This window comes from Ovis aries, chromosome 8 (assembly GCF_016772045.2).
Source record: "Ovis aries strain OAR_USU_Benz2616 breed Rambouillet chromosome 8, ARS-UI_Ramb_v3.0, whole genome shotgun sequence".
NCBI lineage: Eukaryota > Metazoa > Chordata > Mammalia > Artiodactyla > Bovidae > Ovis > Ovis aries.
Window position 1 is genome coordinate 31,930,208 of NC_056061.1, and position 23,849 is coordinate 31,954,056.

The 23,849-nt window shown below is 43.0% G+C and overlaps 1 protein-coding gene and 1 long non-coding RNA gene across 14 annotated transcripts in view; one reads left to right on the plus strand and one right to left on the minus strand.

Moving 5' to 3' along the window:
* The window catches only part of PREP (prolyl endopeptidase), a 584,413-nt gene that overhangs the window by 511,466 nt on the left and 49,098 nt on the right, over positions 1–23,849 (plus strand). For all 13 annotated transcript variants that reach the window (XM_060419547.1, XM_060419550.1, XM_060419545.1 and 10 more), the window contains 3 exons: positions 5,972–6,163; positions 10,029–10,226; positions 17,133–17,236. In XM_060419547.1, coding sequence (XP_060275530.1) covers positions 5,972–6,163; positions 10,029–10,226; positions 17,133–17,236 — 494 coding nt within the window. The remainder of the gene's footprint in view (positions 1–5,971; positions 6,164–10,028; positions 10,227–17,132; positions 17,237–23,849) is intronic.
* LOC132660238 (uncharacterized) lies at positions 1,703–6,700 on the minus strand. The gene is made up of 2 exons (XR_009601619.1): positions 3,675–6,700; positions 1,703–3,311 (listed from the first exon to the last, which is right to left on the minus strand). It is a non-coding gene; the product is annotated as an uncharacterized LOC132660238 (long non-coding RNA).

Consider the following 23,849-nt stretch of genomic DNA (forward strand, 5'->3'; position numbering starts at 1 on the left):
GTTGTCAGGGGAACATTTAAGGAATCTGACATTTCCCTGAACTAAGACTTTGTGTTTACAAATGTCACAGTCCAGAAAATTGTTTCATCATTCTTATAATAAACAAATGTAGCTTTCTGACTCTCTGCAAATTTTGCATTGCCAACCAGTTTTTTTTTTTACTTTGTCTTATAAGGAATAATAGTCTTTGGGTTTCATTTTAAAGTGTTTTTTTTTACGTAAACTAAGATGCGTTTGTCTTTGAATGGGTCACCTGCTTTGGGGGTCAGCAATTTGTCACTGGAAAAAGAAAAATGTTTGACTCAGATTTGGAACTTAATTATTTATAACAGTTAATTGAAGGACTTTAGTTCGTGGGAATGTACCAGGTGATATAATAATCTACTTGAATAGTCTAATTGAAACAACCCAAATGTTGTAAAAAGTTAATTAAGCATCTACTAAATATATGGCTAATTGGCACAAAAGAAGAGAAATCGTAGAGACCAAAGACAGAATGAAAGCAGGAATCCTGGGATGTAAGCTGGCTTGTCTCAGAGTGTTTCTGCTGGGTTTTGAGTCTGAGATTCCCTTTGGTGGTGGTGTATGGATTACTGAGAAATAGACCTGCCAACAGTGGAGTGGGAAGTTGGGGAGAGGCAGGGTGTGTAGTAAGGAAACCTGCCTGTCTCTGTCTTGGAGGCAGGATTTGAAGTCTCCTAAAACAGAAGGACTGGCATTCACATGTGCGCACATTGGCTTGATTCTCTCTATGGGGTCCAGAAATCTCCATGCCAAGAATTTAAAGTGCTCCCAGGTTGGTTGCCTCCCAAGAAGCAAACAGAAGCCAGATGCAGATCTTTTCTGAAATTATGTCACTTCAACCCAGGCCTCCAAGAATTCTCACAGATGGCCTATCAAGGGAAATCAATTCACAATCAGAAATCACAGATCAGATGAAGCAGTTTACCACCATGAGAAGCAGAGCCAACAGAGTCACACCAGAGCGGAATTATCAGATTCCTATTGATGTTGAACTGAATGATTTTGAAACTGAAACTGCAATACTTTGGCCACCTATATGAAGAACTGACTCATTGGAAAAGACCCTGATGCTGAGAAAGATTAAAGACAGGAGGAGAAGGGGACAACAGAGGATAAAATGGTTGGATGGTATCACTGGCTCAATGGACATGAGTTTAGGTAAACTCTGGGAGTTGGTGATGGACAGGGAGGTTGCAGTCCATGGGGTCGCAAAGAGTTGGACTGAGTGACTGAACTGAACTGAACTGAATATAAAATAATTGTGTAAATGCACTTTTAAAAACAGTGATGCTGCTTTAAAAAAAAATAAACAAGAAGCTTGGAAACATAAGCAAGAAACAAGATATTATAAATAATGACCAAACATTTGGAAGAGGACTAAGTAGAACTTCTAAAATTAGAAGTATAATTAATGTTAAAAGTTAGGTTATTAGGTTAGAGAAGAGATGAGACATAGCTGAAGAGAGAATTTGTGAAAGTGAATATAAAAAGAAATTACATAGAATGCAACCCACAGAGAGATGGAAAGCATTTGAGTGGTTAGGAGGCATGGAGAAGAACATACTGGGACCATCCATTTTTCAGAAGACAACTGGCCAAATTTGTTAAAATGAAAATGATGCAGCTGTCTTAATATTGGAGTAGACTTTAAAGCAAGATACATTACTTGAGATAAAACTTTATAATCATAAAAAGTTCAGTTTTATTTAGATATAATAATTCTAATTGGGTATGTATCTAACAGTGTACTTTCAAAATACAGAAAGTAAAAATTAACAGAAATACAACTAATGACAGACAAATCTACAATCAGACCTTTTACCTGATAGAAAAAATGGCCCCTTAAGCCAATAAATATTTAGATTCAAACAAAAGATTAATAAATTGCTTAATAGAGAGGTAGGGTGGTCTGGTACTCCCATCTCTATAAGTATTTCCTGCAGTTTATTGTGACCCACACCGTCTTTAGCACAAGTCTTTAGATCCACAAAGGCTTTAGCATAGTCAGTGAAGCGGAAGTAGAATTCCCTTGCTTTTCCCGTAATCCAGTGAATGATGGCAATTTGATCTCTTCCTCTGCCTCTTCTAAATCCAGCTTTTGTACATCTGGAAGTTCTCAGTTCATGTACTACTGAAGCCTAGCTTGAAAGATTTTGAGTGTAACCTTGCCAACATGTGAAATGAGCATATTCATAAAAGTTTGAACAATCTTTGGCATTGCCTTTCTTTGGGATCGGAAAGAAAACTGATCTTTTCCAGTCCTGTGGCTACTGCTGAGTTTTCCAAATTTACTAACATATTCAGTGGAGCACTGAAACAGCATCACCTTTTAGGATTTTAAATAGCTCACCTGGAATTCCACCACCTCTGCTAGCTTTGTTCTTAGTGCTTCCTAAGGCCCACTTGACTTCACCTTCCAGGATGTCCGGCTCTAGATGAGTGACACGCTATCGTGGTTATCCAGGACATTAAGACCTTTTTTGTACAGTTCTTCTGTGTGTTCTTGCCACCTCTTCTTAATATCTCCTGCTTCTGTTAGATCCTTACCATTTCTGTCCTTTATCATGCCCATCCTTGCATGAAATGTTCCCTTTATATCTCCAGTTTCCTGAAGAGATCTCTGATCTTTCCCATTCTGTTGTTTTCCTCTATTTATTTGCATTGTTTATTAAAGAAGGCCTTCTTTTTCCTTCTTGCTGTTTTCTAGAACTCTGCATTCCTTTGAGCATATCTTTCCCTTTCCCCCTTGCCTTTCACTTCTCTTTTTCTCTCAGTTACTTGTAAAGCTTCCTCAGGCAGCCACTTTTCAGTCTTGCATTTCTTTTTCTTTGGGATGGTTTTGGTCACCACCTCCTGTTCAGTGTTACAAACTTCCATCCATAGTTCTTCAGGCACTCTGTCTACCAGATCTAATCCCTTGAATATCAGTCACTTCCACTGTATAGTCATAAGGGATTTGATTTAGGTTGTTCTTGAATGACCCAGTGGTTTCCCCTACATTCTTCAATTTAAGTATAAATTTTGCAATAGGGAGCTCATGATCTGAGCCATAGTCTGCTCCCGGTCTTGTTTTTACTGACTGTATAGAACTTCTCCATCTTTGGTTGCAAAGAGCATAATCAGTCTGATTTTGGTATTGACCACCTGGTGATGTCCATATGTAGAGCCATCTCTTGGGTTATTGAAAAAGTGTGTTTGCTCTGATCAAGTACATTCTCTTGACAAGACTCTGTTAGCTTTTGCCCTGCTTCATTTTGTAAACAGCAACAGCATTTCACAGCATAAATCTGAAAAATACACATTCTTTTCAGTTATATAAACATTTTAAAGTCACTAAAGAAAAATTAGGCCACAAATTTTTGTCAATAACTTAAAAAAGATTGAAATCATACAGAGTATGTTCTTTGTATACTGTAGGATTTAACCAGAAGTCAATAATGATAACCAGAGGATAAATAATCTTACAAAGACACTGTCAGATCAGACACCAAGAATAGAAAGAAATCAGACTCAAAAAATCCATGTGGTATGGTTTCATTATATTAGAAATTTAAAAATGAGGCTAAATTAGACTATAGTGTTCATGGCTGCATGTTAAGGCAAAAAGTGAACAAAGACAAATGAGAAAGTGATTACCATAAAAGGATTACCTTCAAGGGGTAGAGAGCAAGACAAGAAGTTCTTTCTTGTTTTGTCATCAAAAATATATCCATTGTACTTAAGTGCTTATTCTTCCAGATGAACTTTAAACAGTATTGTCAGATTCCCTAAAAAGCATTTGGAATTGTGTTAAGTTTATAGATTTCTTCTGGAATTATTTGCATCTTTGAAATATTAAGTCTTCCCATCGAAGAATATGGGATATGTTTCAAATTACTCGGTTTTGTTTTATTGTTTTTTAAGATTCTTTAGAAAAATTTTAGAGTTTTTCTCACAGAGTCCACGTTTCTTATTAAGTACATTCCTAAGTATTTCATTAATTTTGCTTCTAATGTAAATGAGGTCCCCCACTGCCCCTAGTGTTTTCTAGCAGGTATTACAGATATGTGGGAAAGCTAAAAGTTTTTTTTAACTGCCTATCTTATTATTTTTAATTCCCATAGTTTATTTTAAAATAATATTTATTGTGGGGTGAGTATTAGTAGTTACTTTATAATAACTTTCTCATTTCTCTCACTGTTTCTTAGTAGTTGAGAATGTGAGGCTCAGCAAAGGATAAAGAGTTTGTTCAAGGTCATGCAGCTAAATAGTGGTTGGAGCTGGGGTTTTAATCCTGTTATGTGTAACTGAAAAACTACCATGGGATTATATTTTCCCTGATTAATTTAATTCAACAACAAATTATATAAAGATGTTGTGTTATGGAGATGAATTAGATAATGAATGTAAAATCGCCAGGAATGTAAATGAACTATCCAAATTAATGTAGCAGTTTCACTGTGAAATTAAAGGTAGGAGATTCATTGGAGAATAGTTGAGATCTGGCTTGCCTTTGAGCAGTTTAGAAGTCATAGAGCTTTCTCGTTTATAAAATTTTTGAGATGTCCTCTGAATATTTATGTCTGATACATTATAAACCAGATGTCTTCCCAGTGGATTTTTTTAGTATTAAAACTGGCATTTAGTAAGCCATTTAAATGATGATGATGGTGGATGCATTTAAGATTTCTTTGCAGTGATGACCTCTCAGCAGACTAGTTCTTACAACAGAAGGATTGGAAAGTGTTCTCCCTTGCTTTCAACACCAGTTTTATTTTGTACCTTTGAAGGTGCCATTCTGTTTGGGTGCTGAATATCTAGCAGTGAATTAAAAAAAAAGACAAATTATAAGCAAGCTTATTAGGCACAGTTGACCCTTGAACCACGTGGAAGTTATAGTCAGCCCCCTGGATACATGGTCCCTCTGCACCCGTGAATTCAGCCAACCACAGATCCTGTGTTAAGCACTGCAGTATTTACCATTGGGAAAAACCCTCCTATAAATGAACCCATGCAGTTCGAGCCAGTGTTGCTCAAGGGTCAGCTGTGTATATCTTGAGAGAAGTGCTGTGAATAAATGATTTTTGAGTGGGTCCGGCAGGCAAGGCAGCATACAATAGGCCCTGAGGTGAAGCATGTCGTAAGGAGCCTGCCAAAGGCCAGTGTTGCCGGAGGACGGGGTGAGGCACAAGTTGGAGCATCTGAGGTTGGCTCAGTGGAAAGGCGTCTAATATGCAGGACCATGGAGACCATAAGAAGGAATTTGGATTTTATTCAGAGAGCCGTGGGGAGATTTCTAAGAAGGGTACCAGCTGGAACCAGTGTAAGATATTAAGACATTGTTGTAGGAAGACCAGGTGGAAAGCTGATGCTGCAGACCAGGGTTTCCCAGCTATGCACTCTTGACATTCAGAGCTGGCTGACTCTTTGTCCAGTCGCTATTCTATATCTTGAAACAGCATCTCTGGCCTCTACCCACTAGATAGAGGCAGGGCGTAACAACCATCCTGTCACTTTCCAAGTTGTAACTACCACAGTGTCTGCAGACATTTCCAGGAGTCCCTTGGGGGGATGCGGTCTTCCTCAGTTGTGAGCCACTGCTCATAACCAGAGGGAGGGAAGACGGGGTGGAATGATGGCAGTGGAGGTAGAAAGACGTGCTTAGATTTGACACCCACTTAGGTAGAAGAGGATGTGCTGGATTACAGGGATTCAGACAGATTCCTTGGACAGAGAATCCTCCACTCATCTTCATTGCCAGGCTTTTCTGGAAAAGCTTCCTTTGAGGTTTTTAGAAACCTTAAAATTCACCCACAGTCATCCTCGCTCTATCTCGTGCCTTAGATCTTCCAGACATTGTGTCTGCTTTGTGTTCTGTAGACAGAAAAGATCTATCCCCTCCCTACACACAAATCACACCACTTCAAACCCCAGAGAGGTGACGGAGGTGCTCGGTCTCTCTCACCAGGAATCCTGAAGTGGGTGAAGCTGATCGACAACTTCGAAGGAGAGTATGACTACGTGACCAATGAGGGCACGGTTTTCACGTTCAAGACAAATCGCCACTCTCCTAACTACCGCCTGATCAACATTGACTTCACGGACCCCGAGGAGTCCAGGTGGAAAGTGCTGGTTCCTGAGCACGAGAAAGACGTCTTAGGTAAGAGTGCGTGCTGCTTGAAGGCTGTGCTTTCGTTTCTGCTAAGAATGTCAAGACACTGGTGTATCTCTCGGTCTCTGGTAACCGGTTACAAGGTAAAGAACCTTCAACTTATGATCCTGAAAAGTCTTAATAGAGCAGCCAAGTGTGTATTACCATGTGACGTTTTATAATTAGCACAACATTGTGTGGGATCTTCATAAACATTGTGAAGGTATGAATCCAGACCTTCAAAGGCGGAGCTTTTTTACTAAATACTGGCTGTCTTTGTGTAGCTGTTATCTGATAATAAGTGCTAATGTTTAAATTTTTTTTAACTGTTTGGATTCAGAATCCTTAGTTTTTAGCTTTGGAATAACTTTGGCTGTTCATTTTATGCATTGTAGATCTTAGACTGGATTTATAGTCCTCTTACCAGAAGAGAAGAGAGATTATTGTCAGATTCAACTGAGATCCATTGCTCTTGCTGCTGTGTGCACTGTGCTACAATAACGTGTTAAGAGCATCACTTCTGAGTCCATCATGTTTCACAGCCCCTTTAAATTCCCATTTATTCACTTTCTCAGTGATTTTCCAAAAATGATATACTGCTTTATAAGTTACTTATTGCCTGAAAGCTGGATTTGACTTCAAATGAGACTCACTAATTTTGCTACAGTTTTTGACACAAAAGGAGAGTCGAATACCTTCAAGCCAGGGAAGAGTTTGCTTGTGGAGGTAAACTTCTGATGGGTTGAATAGGGATAAAGTCTAGGGCCATTCCAAGGGACGGTATAAGGTGTATAATCAGGAAAGTAATTCTTTGTGAAAACGGCAGAGTGGCCCTGTGTCGGACGAAGCAGTCCTGACATGGGTTTTTCAGTGACTCAGAGCACATATATTAGAGTCAGATCCAGGTGCACATCCTGGAAAAGTAAGGACCCTTCCTCCCTGGCTCAAGGCAGCATGCTCTGTGCCTGCGGATAATTCATCCTGGCCTGGCTTGTAGAGCAGGAGGTGGGCACACAATTACAGCTGAGTTTCAGGAAGTGCTTCACTCATGCGCTCCCCTCTGCCCCTGGACACCTGGCTCACCCATCCACCCGCTTCTGTACGGAGGCCTCTTACACCTCGGGCAGTCTTATCAGACGGGACCCAAGACAGCCCTGTCCATGCCTTTACCTGCTCAGCCCCTATCTGCAGCCCAGGACTGCAGCTCATCCCAGGCTCTTCTCTGTCCATACCTGCTTCTCAGCTTGGATTAGGCATCGGTGCTCTCTCTCTCTCAGCTGAGTTCTCCTGGTGGGGAGGGGACTTAATAACAGGACAGGGGCTCTTTCCAAGGAAGCCTGTTCATCTGTCTCAAAACCTTCTGTTCACTCTCTGGACCTCATATGTTGGATGAAGGACCTGAGAATCTTAGAACAGGTTTCCTGCCTTCTCCGTTAACATCTTCATGTGAGGAAACCGGTTTGCAATGACTTTGGCTTCTGTGCAAACTGAGACAGAATGTCCCCTCCAGGGGTGGTAAGATCCAGCTCTTGGTGCGCACTTCTTAATTGCCACCGGACGGCCCCTCGGGCCTTGGTGGGTCCAAAGGAGATGGTGGCACAAGTCTTCGTGAAGAGTGCCCTGGGTGCTTTTCAGGTGAAGGTCAGGTTGCAACAGTGATTCTCTTGTATGGAACCATCAGAAATGCAGATATTTCCCAAGTCATGTGAATTTTCTGCCTTTTAAAGCCCCCCACCCACCCACCGCCCCAAAGCAGTTCTAACTATACCTTAAGGTGACAATCCTGTCTCACCTGCAGATCTAATGAAATGCAAATCAGTGCTCGGAGATTTGTGGGAGTGGTGATGTATTTTTATAACCTTCTCTCTGAAAGGTTATAAGTTCTTTACACTGGAAAGGGGAAGCCTTCAATATTCACTAGAACTCATCAATTCAAAGAGAAGCACAGGTAAATTCGCAATATATCATTAGCACAGAATGCCCTACTGAGAATAAAAACTAGAGATGAGTCATAAAGTACAGCTGTTAAGTCAGATCTTTTATTAACGACAGTCTGCAAATCATCTTGTCCTTTTCGTATTCCCTTTGTTTTAGAATCCTGACGTGCTCGTAGTTAACACAGATTGATTTTTTTTTTTGACAGAAATAATTTACTTCCTTCCCCCCACCTCCTTTCTTTGAAACATTAAAGCCACATGAAATACATTGCTTGAAGTACTTTAAAAAAATCATATTGGCCGATGAGCAAATGACTCTTAGGTGTAATAGTTGTTTTTTATATCCTGACTTGAGAAGTTTGCAGTAGGAACCTAAAGAACTTGACGAGACTGGGGCCCCTGGTGGCCCTCAGAGCTCCCTCTGGCCCGTGTCTTGTTGAGCATTGATAATGGCATATGTGTGAGCTGCTAGTTTCCTGGGTTATAAACACAAGCAGTATTAAAAGCCCCTTGCCCTGCTCCATACCATGAAAACCGAGGAAGGCTCCTGTTTTCCACGTTCCTGAGCTGCTCCCTGCAGCCCTGTGCTGGCTTGCATTTGCTGCAGCCTGTCTCTCTGGATGGCCTGTCCTTGTCGCTGGCCGGTCTCGTCCAGAGCACAGTGGATTGTGCTCAGGCCTGCCCGCACCACTTCCTCCTCTCCTCCTCTGCCCGCTTACCCCCGCTCTCCCAGCTCCATCACCGACAGCACAACACTGAAGCTTGTGCCTGGGCACAGGGAAGGGAGGGGTGGAACGCCTGTCTCTGCCTCACCCTCAGATCCCCCTCCTCACCGCGGCCTGGTGGCTCTTCCTGGGGATGCCCTTCGTTTCTTGGCCACCCTTCTCCCGACTTTGTCCCCAGCTCCAAGTGGGGCCCTGCTTGGCTTCCTGGGGTTCTGCTCCACCCGCCGTGTACTCCGTTTCTGGTCAGCCATGGGGTGCATACGTCCGTCACTGCTGTCACCCTCTGTATGTCACCCTTTTGTCCAACAGTAGCTCCACAGTAATGATCGAGTCAGAACTAAAGTTCCCCCCCCAGCTCACCAAACCCCCTCAGACCTCCCACCACCAACCCCACTCACCCCCAGAAGGGACAACAGCCTTCTTGAAAATGGGCTTCTCACTCGTTTTCTTTCCCAGTCTTCCTCCCTCCCTGCTTCACTCCTGGTTCGTCCGCCCTTCCTGGTTCATTCATATTCTTTTCTCTCTTCTTATCCCCAGCTCTGGCCTTCATTCCTTGAGTTGCGTTTCCTACCTTCGCGCCCGACAGAGAGCTGCCCTGTCCCCAACACCACCCAGGCTCCCCCACCTTCACTGTCCCCCAGCTGTAACTCCACTTGCTCAAGGCCTCCCACTTATTTTGAATCTCAACCAGCCACTCACTCACCTTTGTTTACACATTACTACTTATATTTTTACATGATTGTGTCTCAAGGGCAGAAGCGACCTCATCTCCTTGCTGGTCTGTCCAGCACCTTGCAGGGTGCCAAGCACCTGCCAAGCAAGGGTTTGGTACATTCTTACTGAATGAACAATCTTGGCAGATGACGAGCATGATTCAGGTTTTGTTGTTTTCCCTCTGTACCTCCTGTAACATGATACTGGACACAAAATAGGGCAGCAGGGTCAGTTGTATTACACACATTATTGAGATCATCAAAGGCTCCTGGTCCCAGGTGGAGAATGTGTTATTACCTCTGGACCTGACATTGGCAATGATTTATTAGAGGGATATGCCAAAAACGCAACGAACAGTTAAAGCCAATTATGAAATCACTCAGCCGGTCTCAGTGCTACAGAGCACAGCGTAGAGCCCCAGAACTGTTCAGTGGAATGAGTATGTTTCTGGCTAATTTTCAAAGCCACATTAGGTTTTATGCGTCCTTATCTTTGCAGAGTGGGTGGCTTGCGTCAGGTCCAGCTTCTTGGTGCTGTGCTACCTGCATGACGTAAAGAACACCCTGCAGCTTCACGACCTGGCCACTGGTGCTCTCCTCAAGACCTTCCCGCTGGAGGTCGGCAGCGTCGTGGGGTACAGCGGCCAGAAGAAGGACACCGAGATCTTCTATCAGTTTACTTCCTTTTTATCTCCAGGTGAGAGTCTTTTCACCAACATGGTCCAGTTTAAAAATCGCACTCCCATTTGGGTTTCTTTTGATAAACTGAAATATGATGCCATGTTATATTGAAAATCACATGTGCTGTGTTACAGCCAGAATTACTTAATATAAACAGGTAAAACGGATGCTCAGAACAAAGGGAAACGTGAACACCTAAAATGGCACTCTCATTAATCTTATATCCTGATTCTCTCTTCTGGGGACGGGACCAGCTGTTTTTTTAGGTTGATTTGAAAAATCGGCATGAACAAGTAAAACCATAGATTCAGCCTTTAGTCTATATATATCAAAACACACACAGCACAGATAACTAAAAGTGTTAAAAAGAAAAATCTGTAGTCACATCTGACATTTAAAAGCTGTTTTAAAACTGAGACTACATTCCGCTTTTGTTAAGCTGGATTAAAATAAAATTCTAAAAGTATAATCTTACATCATATGGAGGGGAAAAAAAACAAAACAAAACTTGTTACTTGGTTCTAGTAGAAAAGGAAGAAAACATTTGCAATTTTGTGGCATCAGTTTTCCCCAAAGTAAACATAACTCTTTTTATACCTTTTTTTTTTTTTTTAGGGTTTTCACACTCACTTTGCTTGTTTGGGTTTTTTCCTGTCTCTGCACTTGGCTGCATTCAGCATTTCTGTTATAGCCAAAGCTATAACACCCTGACTTGTCCCAGGAGCCTGGCCAGTTGGCAATTTGCAGTTGACTGGGCAGACCTTATCCTGAAAGCAATCTGGCTGAAGAAATATCTGCACGTTCCTCATTTGTTTTTCAAGCTCCTTCATCGTCCTTTTGGTCCTAGCCAGTTTTGTTGCGGTTGTTTGGTTCTTGGCAAATAAAGCAGATGTAGGGGAGAGCCAAGCAGGAGTAGAAATGACTTTGTCCTCCTCCCAGGGTTTGGCAGATGACAGTGATGGCCGATCCACTTCTTTGTGTGTGCCTCGGGGTCACAGAACAGGCAGTCTTTAAGGAATCTTGACTGTCATGGCAGGTTGCTGTCAGGGTTATTAAATCAAAAGAATGATGTTCTGTACGTAGGTCTGATGGTCCATCTGGGACACGTAGGGATCTTTACTCACCCACACACCTTTCAGAGGATCTCACAAAGAAGTGGAAACCAGGGCCAGGAGCCCTGAACTGACAGGTCAAGAGCCTCACGTCAGGGTGTCCTGCTCCTCACCACTCCTCCCCAAAGCCTGGAGGACAGTGGCAGCCAGTGGACAGGAAGCAAGGAAAATTGCTTTCCTCTTCTCAGCCCAGGGCTGTGGGGTCTGCACTGTTTTCCTCAACTTACACTGGTTCCAGAAATTGAACTTGGAAAACCTCATAGCCTTTAAACAGTTTTAATGGATAAAGAGCAACAAGGAGAACAGAGCAAGGCTGACTCACCTGCTCTTCATAAAAGCCAGAGTCCCCAGAGGCCTGTAAACCACCTTTAGTGACCCCATGTGGCCATTTATTTCAGGGACAAGTTCATCATTACCTGAAGATGAAAGGGCTCATTGTCCCAGCGTAAAATGATGGGTTCTGTGCCAAGCAGTGAAATATTACCTGTGACTCTGGCCACGAAGTCTGGAAAGAGAAGTGTGTTCCCGATTCTGTACCAGCAGGCAGCTCCTGAGCAAGCTTTATTTGTCACTGCAGTGCTTGCTGCTTCTCCTTTGTCTTTTCCTGATTTGTTTTGCCTCCAGCCTTGTCTTTTCTCTCCTTAATGTAATCTGATACCTGAAATCAGAGAACAGGGCTTCCAGGCTCAGACCTTCTGAACCAAATGGAAAAATAAATAATTAAACTAGATTCCCTGAAAGCAGGAAATCGTCAGTGTGTACATATGTACACATCCATGTACATGCATGTCCACTCTCCAAAGGCTGTCTTGCACTGCTCTCCGAAGGTTGACTGTCCACTGCTGCACTAAATTATAAATAAAGCTCCAGGGCCAAAAATACCTGCTGTGCTGACTGCTGTGGACGCCTGATACATCTGGCAGGTGTACACCTGCTGACTTTGCTTCCCATGGAAATACGTGGTGAAGACGTGTCTTGAGCAAAGCCATCTGGAAGAAAACAGGCCCATGTTGTAACGTGAATTCTTATAGCCTAATGATGTTTTGTGTCCTTGTCTCAATTGGTTTGCTAAGTATAAGGATCGGGTATTGGATTGGAGAAAACATCCTAGAGTCATGAATCAGAGAGGATTGTTTAGGTGATCTTTAGGGAATAATTTCAAAGTTTAAGGGCAAAAGAGAACCGAATTTGGAAGTTCCTTAAGACCAGAGGAGATGTCTTGGACTTGAGGAGATGGGTCCCCTGATGAAAACAGTGTTTTAACAAGGCTATTCTAGCAAAAGGAAAGAAGGAGGGGCAATCAGTTCAGATACTCCTGCTATGATTAGAAATAAATGTAAGGAGGTGAGGGAGATGGGAGTTAAAAGGGAGGGGCAGTTCTAGGAGAGCTGCGGCTGCACTTGGAGGGAAACAGACAGCCAAGGCAAGTTTGGAGAACGATGCACTTATTCCCTGTGGCTCAGACCATTTAGTGGTGGAGCCGAGTGATGCTGTATTCATGGGACCTGGGAGGGTTGTCTAAGGCTCACTCCAGACTTTTGTGTGTTGTAATAATCCAGTACAGCCATCCCAGTTGCATGGTTCTGAGAAACAGAAGAAATCAAAGAAGCTTTCCCAGACTCTTTGGGAAAAGCATAAAAATGCTGTAAGAGCAGATGTAGGTCGGTAGCAATGTTGAAGGAAGGGGACAGGGATTTCCTACGTACTCCCTGTCCCTACATGTGCACTGCCTCCCCTGTATCAACATCCCCTACTCCAGTGATACAGTTGCTACAGTTGATGAGCCTGCATTGACACATCACAGTTGCTCAAAGTCCATAACTTACCTTAGGACTCACTCTTGGTATTGTACATTCTAAGTGTGGAGAAATGTATGATGACCTGTATCCATCAGTATGTGTTTTTATGGTATCATGCAGAGTAATTTCAGTACCCTAAAAAGTCTGTGCACTCTGCCCTTTTCATCCCTTCTCCCCCTAGCCCCTGGCAACCACTGATCTTTTTACTGTCTCTATGGAGACAGCTTTGTCTTTTCCAGAATGACCTATAGTTAGAATCATATTAATAGATTATATAGACTTTTCAGATTGGCTCCTTCAGTTAGTAATATGCATTTAAGGTTGTTACATGGCTTAATGGCTTATTTATTTTTTGCTATTACTATTTACTTATTTATTTTTTGAATTGTCTGGATGTTCCACCATTTACTTACGCATTCACCTTCTGAAGGACATCTTGGTTGCCTCCAACTTTTGGCAGTCATGAATAAAACTGCTCTGAATATCTGTGTACAGGTTCTTGTGTGGACACATTTTCAACTCCTTTGGATAAATGTTCAAAGAGTGCAAAAACATTTTAAGAGACTTGTTTTTGTTTGTGTTTTTTTAATTTTAATATCCTTAAAACCCGACCTGTAATTGGATGAAACAGTGTCTACATGGGTCCTCTTTGCCAAGTTCTTTTGCTTTTCTTTGCATATCCAGTTTTCCAGATTCCTCTGTTGATCCTTTTGCAGTTTCTCCTAGAATTGTCCCTTTCTTTTAACTCCCATCTCTTTCATCTCCTTACACTAATTTCCAGTTATAGCAGGAGTATCTGAACTGATTGCCCCTCCCTCTTTCCTTTTGCTAGAATAGCCTTGTTAAAGCACTGTTTTCATCAGGAGACCCATCTCAAATCCAAGACATCTCCTCTGGTCTTAAGGAACTTCCGAATTCAGTTCTCTTTTGCCCTTAAACTTTGAAATTATTCCCTAGAAATCATCTAACCAGTCCCCTCTGATTTATGACTCTAGGATGTTTTCTCCAATCCATTACTGGATTGCTATACTTAGCAAACCAATTGAGACAGGACACAAAACATCATTCGGTTCTGTTCAGTCACTCAGTCATGTCCGACTCTGCGACCCCATGAATCGCCACCACGCCAGGCCTCCCTGTCCATCACCATCTCCCGGAGTTCACTCAAACTCAGGTCCATCGAGTCGGTGATGCCATCCAGCCATCTCATCCTCTGTCGTCCCCTTTTCCTCCTGCCCCTAATCCCTCCCACCATCAGTCTTTTCCAATGAGTCAACTCTTCGCATGAGGTAGCCAAAGTACTGGAGTTTCAGCTTTAGCATCATTCCTTCCAAAGAACACCCAGGGCTGATCTTTGGCTATAGGGATTCACGTTACAACGTGAATCTGCAGTGGGCTCATCTGGACTGACCCAGATGGGTCTGAAAATAGAAAATATCCATCAAGTAAATTAAGCACTGGTACCTTTAGGTGTAATCCAGCCTCCTCCAAAGTGCCACTTCTGCCCCAAACAGAAGAACAGAGATCAGGTACTTGGTACCCTTTCTCCCAACAGGAGCCAGCCCATGTTGTATAATTTCATCCTTCTGCTAGAGGCTTTGATGTCTCGATTTTTCTAGATAAACAGGCATTTATAGTGTGTTTCCTACTCACTGTCTTTCACTTGAGAAATTTCATTCTAGTACTTTGGTGACTTTTTTCAGGGCACTGCCCCAGGAACTGGTTGGTGGTTAGAGCTGGGAATCCTGGCTCCCCATCCTTTGTGATTCACTATAGCTCAGGTAACAGTGATGCTGGGGTGAGTCCAGGGCTTAAATGGCTCATGCTTGTTCTATAATCTCGTTGTCATTGTGTGGTGGTTTGGATTTTTTTTTTTTTTTTTTTTTTTTGAGGATGGAGATGCTTTTTGTGTTTTGAGGAAGTGGAAGTGAAGTGAAGTTGCTCAGTCATGTCGGACTCTTTGCAACCCCATGGACTGTACCCTACCAGGCTCCTCCATCCCTGAGATTCTCCAGGCAGGAATACTGGAGTGGGTTGCCATTTCCTTCTCCAGGAGGAAGGAAGTGGGACAGGTACTAATGAAGAAGCTTTTCAAAAATTAACATATATGTGAAGATAGCCTTTGCCCTCAAGACTACATTTATCTGGGCAAGTACAGTACTCAGTGTGTCTGGTAATTTAGAATGTATGCCTGGAGTGTAGTCTGAAAATATTTTATGTATAAGGATATATTCCAACATATCCAAATACAGCTTCAACTAAGAAAGCCATTACTTCAGTACTATTAGGTATCTCCCCACTGCCAATGTTAACCATATATTGCATGATTATATTATAAACCTTAAAATAATTTGTAAGCGTGGGAACTGTGATAACATTCATGGGGATTAACAGTCTTTTTGTTAAAGTATCTAAACATATTGCTCTTTGCCAGTGGGGAGCAGAGTGCTGTTTAGCAGTTGTTAGTGAAGTTCATACATACACAGAGGAGTTGAAAAGAAAGCACGCTGCTATTTTATCACATGATCAATCAGTTTGAATGTACCCTGTGGGAGTAACTGCTTAGTTTCTGGTTTTGCAGCAAGTATCAGGATCTCTAAATTGATTTTTCATATACTGACAGCATATGTTTAAAGTATTATGTGGGAGGGCTGTTTCCACACCAGCCACTCTGGATGACTAATTCTGTTTCATAAACAATAGCAATGTCGTTGTTTTCAAACAGTAGTGATTTATCTTACTTATTGTTTCTTTGATTTGTTCTTTTTTGTTGTTTTACTTATTTTATTTTGGAGGCTGTGATGGGTCTTCGTTGCTGCCCCTGGGCCTTCTCTCATTATGGAGCCTGGGGGCTGCTCTCTAGCTGCAGTGTGCAGGCTTCTTCTTGCAGAGCACAGGCTCTGGGGCATGCAGGCTTCAGTAGCTGTAGTGTGGGAGCTCAGTAGTTGTGGCGCACGGGCTTAGTTGCTCCACACCATGTGGGATCCTCCTGGACCAGGGATCAAACCTGTGTCCCTGGCATTGCAAGGCGAATTTTTATGCATTGGACCACCAGGGAAGTCCCTTTGATTTAGATATTAAATATTAGAATGTAGTAGCATTAAATTCGGAGAAGGCAATGGCACCCCACTCTAGTACTCTTGCCTGGAAAAATCCCATGAGCGGAGGAGCCTGGTAGGCTGCTATGCATGGGGTCTCGAAGAGTCAGACATGATTTCACTTTCACTTTTCACTTTCATGCATTGGAGGAGGAAATGGCAACCCACTCCAATATTCTTGCCTGGAGAATCCCAGGGACGGGGGAGCCTGGTGGGCTGCCGTCTCCAAGGTTGCACAGAGTCGGACACGACTGAAGTGACTTAGCAGCAGCAGCAGCAGCAGCATTAAATTAAGGAAATGGGATTTTAATTAGTGGTTAAAATAGCTAAAAGTTTATTGTGTATTCATCAATGTGTGTTGTGCACTTGGATAGTCAGAACTTTAAAGGCAATTCTGAAAGACTCCCTGAAAGGCTGTCTTTGGTCTGTGATTGCACGTGTGTGTCCACAGAGGGGTGGGTGTCAGGAAGCAATAGTCCCAGAGTTCCCATCAAGAGACCCCTGATTGGCTGTTGACTTTGGGCACATCATTTGAGTTTTCCATCTCAATCCCTGTTCAGGTGAAATAACCCTACATGAAGTGTCCCATCTTCTTTGGCCTGTACTCCTAAGTGGCTGGGCATTGGGAAGGACCTGTTATGTTTCTGCAGTTAGGTTTTGCCTCTGCTCTTAGTCCTGGAATGCGTTAGAATCTTCTAAAATGATACAGAGGTGACTGTGGTACGAAAGAAGACCACATGCGATGGCGATGATGAAGTGGGAACTTACGTAGCATTACATGGTGCACATGCCAGGCTGTTCTGAAGTCTCTCTGCAGTGACCTTAAACGCACTACTGACTGTGCTTTGTGATCCTTGCCCTTCTTGTATCTAGTGAGTTTATGGACTGAACTAAGACATCCGTTTCCTTCTAGGTATCATCTATCACTGTGATCTGACCAAAGAGGAACTGGAGCCCAGAGTCTTCCGAGAGGTGACTGTGAAAGGAATTGACGCTTCCGATTACCAGACAGTCCAGGTAGGGGGTATTTTATCTTGACAATGTGAGTTTAAAAATCTGACTTTCAGGCCAGGCTGTGCACACTCCAGTTTGTCAGCAGCGACAGAGGTAACCCACAGCAACACCAGCCACAGATACTTGGGAACACCTGCTGCTTCTGGGCATTGAGCTCAGCGAGGTCCCTGCCCTCTTGGAGTTTACAGATTCTGCCACTCTTGACAGGAAGCCAGAGTCCCTTGTCTGGGGGATCAAAGCAACACAGTTTGTCTGCTTGCTTCAAAGTGGATTGTTTTCTGGCTCAGGTCTTGTGGTGTGATTAGTAATAGCATAGATTTTCTCTACATGAAGCATTCACTCAAGTGCTAGAAGGCAGTCTTTGCAGTCTGAAGTTCATCCGTATGTCTGCCTGGCACAGGGTGAGTGCTCAATAAAACATTGGAATGGATAAATTAACTGTCTAACTGCCATGCGTGGCAAGCTCACTCTCTGGTCACGATCCTTTCAGGTTAAGAATCGTCATTTTTTTGTTTTCTCAGTGGCCCACAGGTACTGAGTCTCCCAGAAATCAGATCATTCACTGACAAATGATGCAGAACGACTCTGTTCCTTTGCAGTGGCAGGTCACCTGCCAGGTACCAGGTGTTTCATCAGGGCTCTCCTACCAGAGGGCCTGGACCACAGAGACCCAGGTTAGGATTCAGAGTGCTGTTTCCAAAGGAAAGTTAGAAGAAAAAAAAAAGAGCAGATACCCTGAGAATGTTTCTGTGAAACTAGAGCATCATTTTAACAGGGTGAATTGCCCTTCACCTGTCTAAGAGAAGTCTAGATGACGGACTAGACCTAGATCAAAGATAAAACTGTTTGGCCGGCTGAATCTGGCCCAGGGCTGCAGATCGCCAGCCCCTCTTCTATATCAGGAGTCGACTTACTGGCCTCTGGTTTTTTGGAGAATAGCCATGTTTGTTTTCATAGTGTCTGTGGCTGCCTTAGCGCTTTAACAGTGCAGCAGAGACTGGCCCACAAAGACTAAAGTGCTTAAGTATTTGGCCCTCTAGGACGAAGTTTGCTGATCCTTGATCTATATAAATAGTACTTATAAAGTCAGAGAGCATTCTCATTAGAGGTCCAGGACCTTTGTCTTCAAGCTCTGTCAGCTTGAAATCTGAAGTCTACATGTATTGACTGATACGTCTTGGTTGACATAGGATGAGTCATTTAACTTTTCTGCCAGTTTTTTCAGCTGCAAAACAGATCGTACCCATTTTGCAGGATTCCTGCAGGATTATATGATATGATAATATTCCTGCAGGATATGTGAGATGATATATATAGGCATACCTCGTTTTATTGTTCTTTGCTTCATTGTGCTTTGCGGATACTATGGGCTTTTGTGTTGTTGTTTTTTTTTTTTTTTTTTCCCGCAAATTGAAGGTTTGTGGCAGTTCTGCATCGAGCATATCTATTGGTGCCATTTTTCCGACAGCATTTGTCTATTTCATGTGTCTGTGTCACATTTTGGTAGTTCTTGTAAATTTTAAACTATTTCATTATTCTTATATTTGTTATGATCTGTGATCTTTCATGTTGTTATTGCAAGAAAGATTATGACTCACTGACGGCTCAGGTGATGTTAGCATTTTCTAGCAATTAAATATTCTTTAAGGTATGTACAGCATTGTTTTAGACTTAATTTTGTTGCACACTGAATATTGTTGTTGTTCAGTTGCCCAATCGTGTCTGACTCTCTGTGACCCCCTGAACTGCAGCATGCCAGGCCTCCCTGTCCCTCACCATCTCCTGGAGTTTGCCTAAGTTCATGTTCATTGCATCAGTGATGCCATCCAGCCATCTCATCCTCTGACCCCCCTCTTCTCCTTCTGCCCTTGATCTTTCCCAGCATCAGGAACTTTTCCAGTAAGTCATCTGTGTGCATCAGATGACCAAAATACTGGAGCTTCAGCTTCAGCATCGGTCCTTCCAGTGAATATTCAGGGTTGATCGCCATTAAAATTGACTGGTTTGATTTCCTTGCTGTCCAAGGGACTTTTAGAAGTCTTCTCCAGCACCACAGTTTGAAGGCATCAATTCTTTGGCATTCTGCCTTCTTTATAGTCCAGCTTTCTTAACCGTACGTGACACTGAATAGACTACAATATAGTGCAAACGTAACTTTTCTAAGCACTGGGAAATCAGAAACTTCATCTGACTCGCTTTATTGTGATGCTTGCTTTATTGTGGGGGTCTGGAACTGAAGCTGCCGTGTCCCGAAGGTCTGCCCATATTAAGGGTCTGGCACATAGGGCTCAGTCAGTAAAGAATCTGCCTGTAATACAGGAGACCTGGATTTGATCCCTGGGTGGGGAAGGTCCCCTGGAGAAGGGCATGGCAACCCACTCCAGTATGCCTGGAGAATCCCATGGACAGAGGAGTCTGGTGAGCTCTAGTCCATAGGGTTACAAAAAGTCAGACATCACAGAGACTTAACACTTTCATGTAGAATGTAATCAGTTGTTTGTTTGTTTGTTTGTTTGTTTTCAAAAAGTATTAGAAGTAAATATGGCAGACTTTTAGGTTTCCTTAGCTAGTTTGGCTTCTTTCATTTTCACGGTGAGCCCTTGCCTGGAGAGAGATCTTTTAGGGGCCATAGCCCCAGTCTGGTGCTTGTATGGTTCATTAATTCACCCTAGTCCTGCATTAGACTTTTAACGTCACTTTTAGGCTGCCATGCCTTGCTGTTTTTCATTTTCTCTGTGTGTAGGCATTGCGTGCCTGTCAGCTGTAACATTTGGCCTTCTCAGGAACTACTTCTGTCCTTGCCTGGACATCCTCAGGGCAGTGGAGGGGGGAGGGTGTGTGTGTGTCTGTGTGTCTGTGTGTCTATCTGTGTGTCTGTGTGTGTCTGTCTGTGTGTGTCTGTGTGTGTCTGTGTGTCTGGGTGTGTGTGTCTGTGTATGTGTCTGTCTGTGTGTGTCTGTGTGTGTGTCTATGTGTGTCTGTGTGTCTGTGTGTGTGTCTATGTGTGTCTGTCTGTGTGTCTATGTGTGTGTGTCTGTGTGTGTCTGTGTGTGTCTGTGTCTATATGTGTCTGTGTGTGTCTGTGCATGTCTGTGTGTGTATCTGTGTGTGTGTCTGTGTGTGTGTCTATGTGTGTCTCTCTGTGTGTGTCTGTGTCTGTGTGTGTGTCTGTGTGTGTGTGTGTGTGTGTCTGTCTGTCTGTCTGTGTGTGTCTGTGTGTGGTGCAAGACACCGCCTCTCCCATCAGTAATGCAGAGCATTCCCGGGCAGTGAGAAGTGACTGTCCCCTCGTGGCTGCTCTAGGATGGGCACTGTTGCCCATGAGATGCCCCTCCCCTCAGCCCTCATGTCCTCTTCATCTCTGCTGTGCAGCCCCTCAGGTCTGTATTTTTTTTTTTTTAATTCTCTTTTCTACTTCCCACAACTCATGCCAAAGTGAGTAACGGTGGAGTTTGTGGCAGGGAGAAGGGACCTGTGATCATGACAGCTGCCTTGAAGGCAGCTTCTTATAGGAAAGTGGCTTTTCCTTCTCAGGGAGGATGGTTGGAGTTGTTTTTCCTATCAAGTAGCCGTTTTTTTTCTATTCTTTACAGATGGTACACAAAGAAACTAGTTACAACCTAATATGTGTTGTTTTCAGATATAAATGAAAAGATAAAACTTTACAGCCAAACACATGCTTGTGTGGAGTAGAAATCCCTCAGCTCTGGGCACAGCAACCTGAGATTTCCAGATTAAACTGGGGAGAAAGTATACTCGGGAGATGCCAGTCGCATGCCATTGGAAAAGGCACTGAAGTCCTCTGTGTGTGGCTTTCCACTTCACAAAGAAAATTCCCCTGAAGTCAAGCTGCTGAAATACTTAGAAGCTTTTATTTGTACAAGTGCAGTACGGGAAAAAGGATGAAAAGATTCATGGGACATATTTAAGGGGATAGTAACTGAGTAACTGGAGAGAACACACTGGTTTTACAACTTTTATGAAGGTATAATCTCTCTAGCATAATGCCATCAGGAGACTTTAATATGTTGATTATACACATCATACATATTGCACTGCGTTATTTAAGTAGAATTCTTGTTTTGGGTAAAGGTGGCTTTGGAATGTACCGTGATATCACAGTACTATAGACTGAAAGCCCATTTTGCAGTAGCTTAGCCCAGGTGTATACAGCGGAGCTTTGACAGGAAACGTGAGTGTGACTTCTGTTCTCACATTGTGATCAGACTCTCAGCAGAGTTGCCAACAATGACCAGCCTGTAAAAGCAGGCCCTAGAGAAGGGTTTGTGCATGAGTGGAAAAAATCCTCATAGTGTATAATAGACACCACAGCATTTGCGGGTGTAGGGGGAAGATTCATTTTTTGTTTTCAGTTACTTCAGGGTAGTGCTGCTTTTGATTTTGCATAACCCTGGTGTTTGTATTTATTCTGTATGTGATTTTAAAAGAAAATTCCCTGGGCTAATTGTTATTCCTTCTTACGTTTTATGTACATTATCATTTTGAAGCAAATCCTGCCCAGATTACCCGCATGGTTAGTCAGTGCAGTTAATGGTGATCACAGCCGTGCATGTCCACCTGGTGGTGTAGCTCATAAGATGTACTAAGTGAAGGGGAGAGAAAAAGGAGGGTCAAAGAAACACAGGGCTAAACCAGCCACAGGGCTCTTCTTTGTGTGATGTGCTTTCATTCAGGATCAGAGATCTTGAGTGGTGGTGGGGGGGGCATGTGGGGTGAGAGTGTCCTGTTCTGCTGACATATACAGAACATGGCTACTATATAGTCTTTACCCAGTCCTGACTACAGCTGTGGGAGAAAATTCATCTGTATAGGAAATACAATTTTGAAAATCAGATCCTGGAAAAACTTTCTCTTCCAGTCTGTGGGACATATAAAAATTAAGTTTTGGATAGGTTTATCATAGCTGCAGTTGACTGATCTTTTTCCTCTTTTTATTATGAGTGACATGACCACTATGTAATATTGGTTAGAACATCTGTGCACAGGTCTTTAAAAAGGAAATGCTGAGCATTAGAACTCCCTGATGTTCAAGCTGGTTTTAGAAAAGGCAAAGGAACCAGAGATCAAATTGCCAACATCCGCTGGATCATCGAAAAAGCAAGAGAGTTCCAGAAAAACATCTATTTCTGCTTTATTGACTATGCCAAAGCCTTTGACTGCGTGGATCACAATACACTGTGGAAAATTCTGAAAGAGATGGGAATACCAGACCACCTGACCTGCCTCTTGAGAAATCTGTATGCAGGTCAGGAAGCAACAGTTAGAACTGGACATGGAACAGCAGACTGGTTCCAAATAGGAAAAGGAGTACGTCAAGGCTGTATATTGTCACCCTGCTTATTTAACTTATATGCAGAGTACGTCATGAGAAACTCTGGGTTGGAAGACACACAAGCTGGAATGAAGATTGCCGGGAGAAATATCAATAACCTCAGATATGCAGATGACACCACCCTTATGGCAGAAAGTGAAGAGGAGCTAAAAAGCCTCTTGATGAAAGTGAAAGAGGAGAGTGAAAAAGTTGGCTTAAAGCTCAACATTCAGAAAACGAAGATCATGGCATCTGGTCCCATCATTTCATGGGAAATAGATAGGGAAACAGTAGAAACAGTGTCAGACTTTATTTTTGGGGACTCCAAAATCACTGCAGATGGTGACTGCACCCATGAAATTAAAAGACGCTTACTCCTTGGAAGAAAAGTTATGACCAATCTAGATAGTATATTCAAAAGCAGGGACGTTACTTTGCCGACTAAGGTCGGTCTAGTCAAGGCTATGGTTTTTCCTGTGGTCATGTATGGATGTGAGAGTTGGACGGTGAAGAAGGCTGAGCGCCGAAGAATTGATGCTTTTGAACTGTGGTGTTGGAGAAGACTCTTGAGAGTCCCTTGGACTGCAAGGAGGTCCAACCAGTCCATTCTGAAGGAGATCAGCCCTGGGATTTCTTTGGAAGGAATGATGCTAAAGCTGAAACTCCAGTACTTTGGCCACCTCATGCGAAGAGTTGACTCATTGGAAAAGACTCTGATGCTGGGAGGGATTGGGGGCAGGAGGAAAAGGGGACGACAGAGGATGAGATGGCTGGATGGTATCACTGACTCGATGGATGTGAGTCTGAGTGAACTCCGGGAGATGGTGATGGACAGGGAGGCCTGGCGTGCTGCAATTCATGGAGTCGCAAAGAGTCAGACACGACTGAGCGACTGAACTGAGCATTAGAAATTACATTAATAACAAAGGTTTGGTGATAAGAGGTTATATGAAAAGAATCTTGTCTATATTTATGACCAGTAATATGTTTCATTTTAAACCGAAGGGAAAAAATAGGAAAATTTAGTCTGTTGATAAATATATATGTGATGTGCAATGCCAGGTGGTACTGTTAGAATCCAGAGACGTTCCAGACACAGGCACTGTCCCTGGAAAGTTTGCAGTCAGGCTGGAAAGCTGAGACACAGAGCTCTGAAAGGTCAGATACCCCAAGATGTTATCACAACAATCAGGGGAAAGGTGAAAGTTTGCGTCGGCACTGTGATATCCTGGCTGGGATGCCCAGGGATTTTCCTGGGAGAGGTGGAACCTGGGTTGGGCTTTG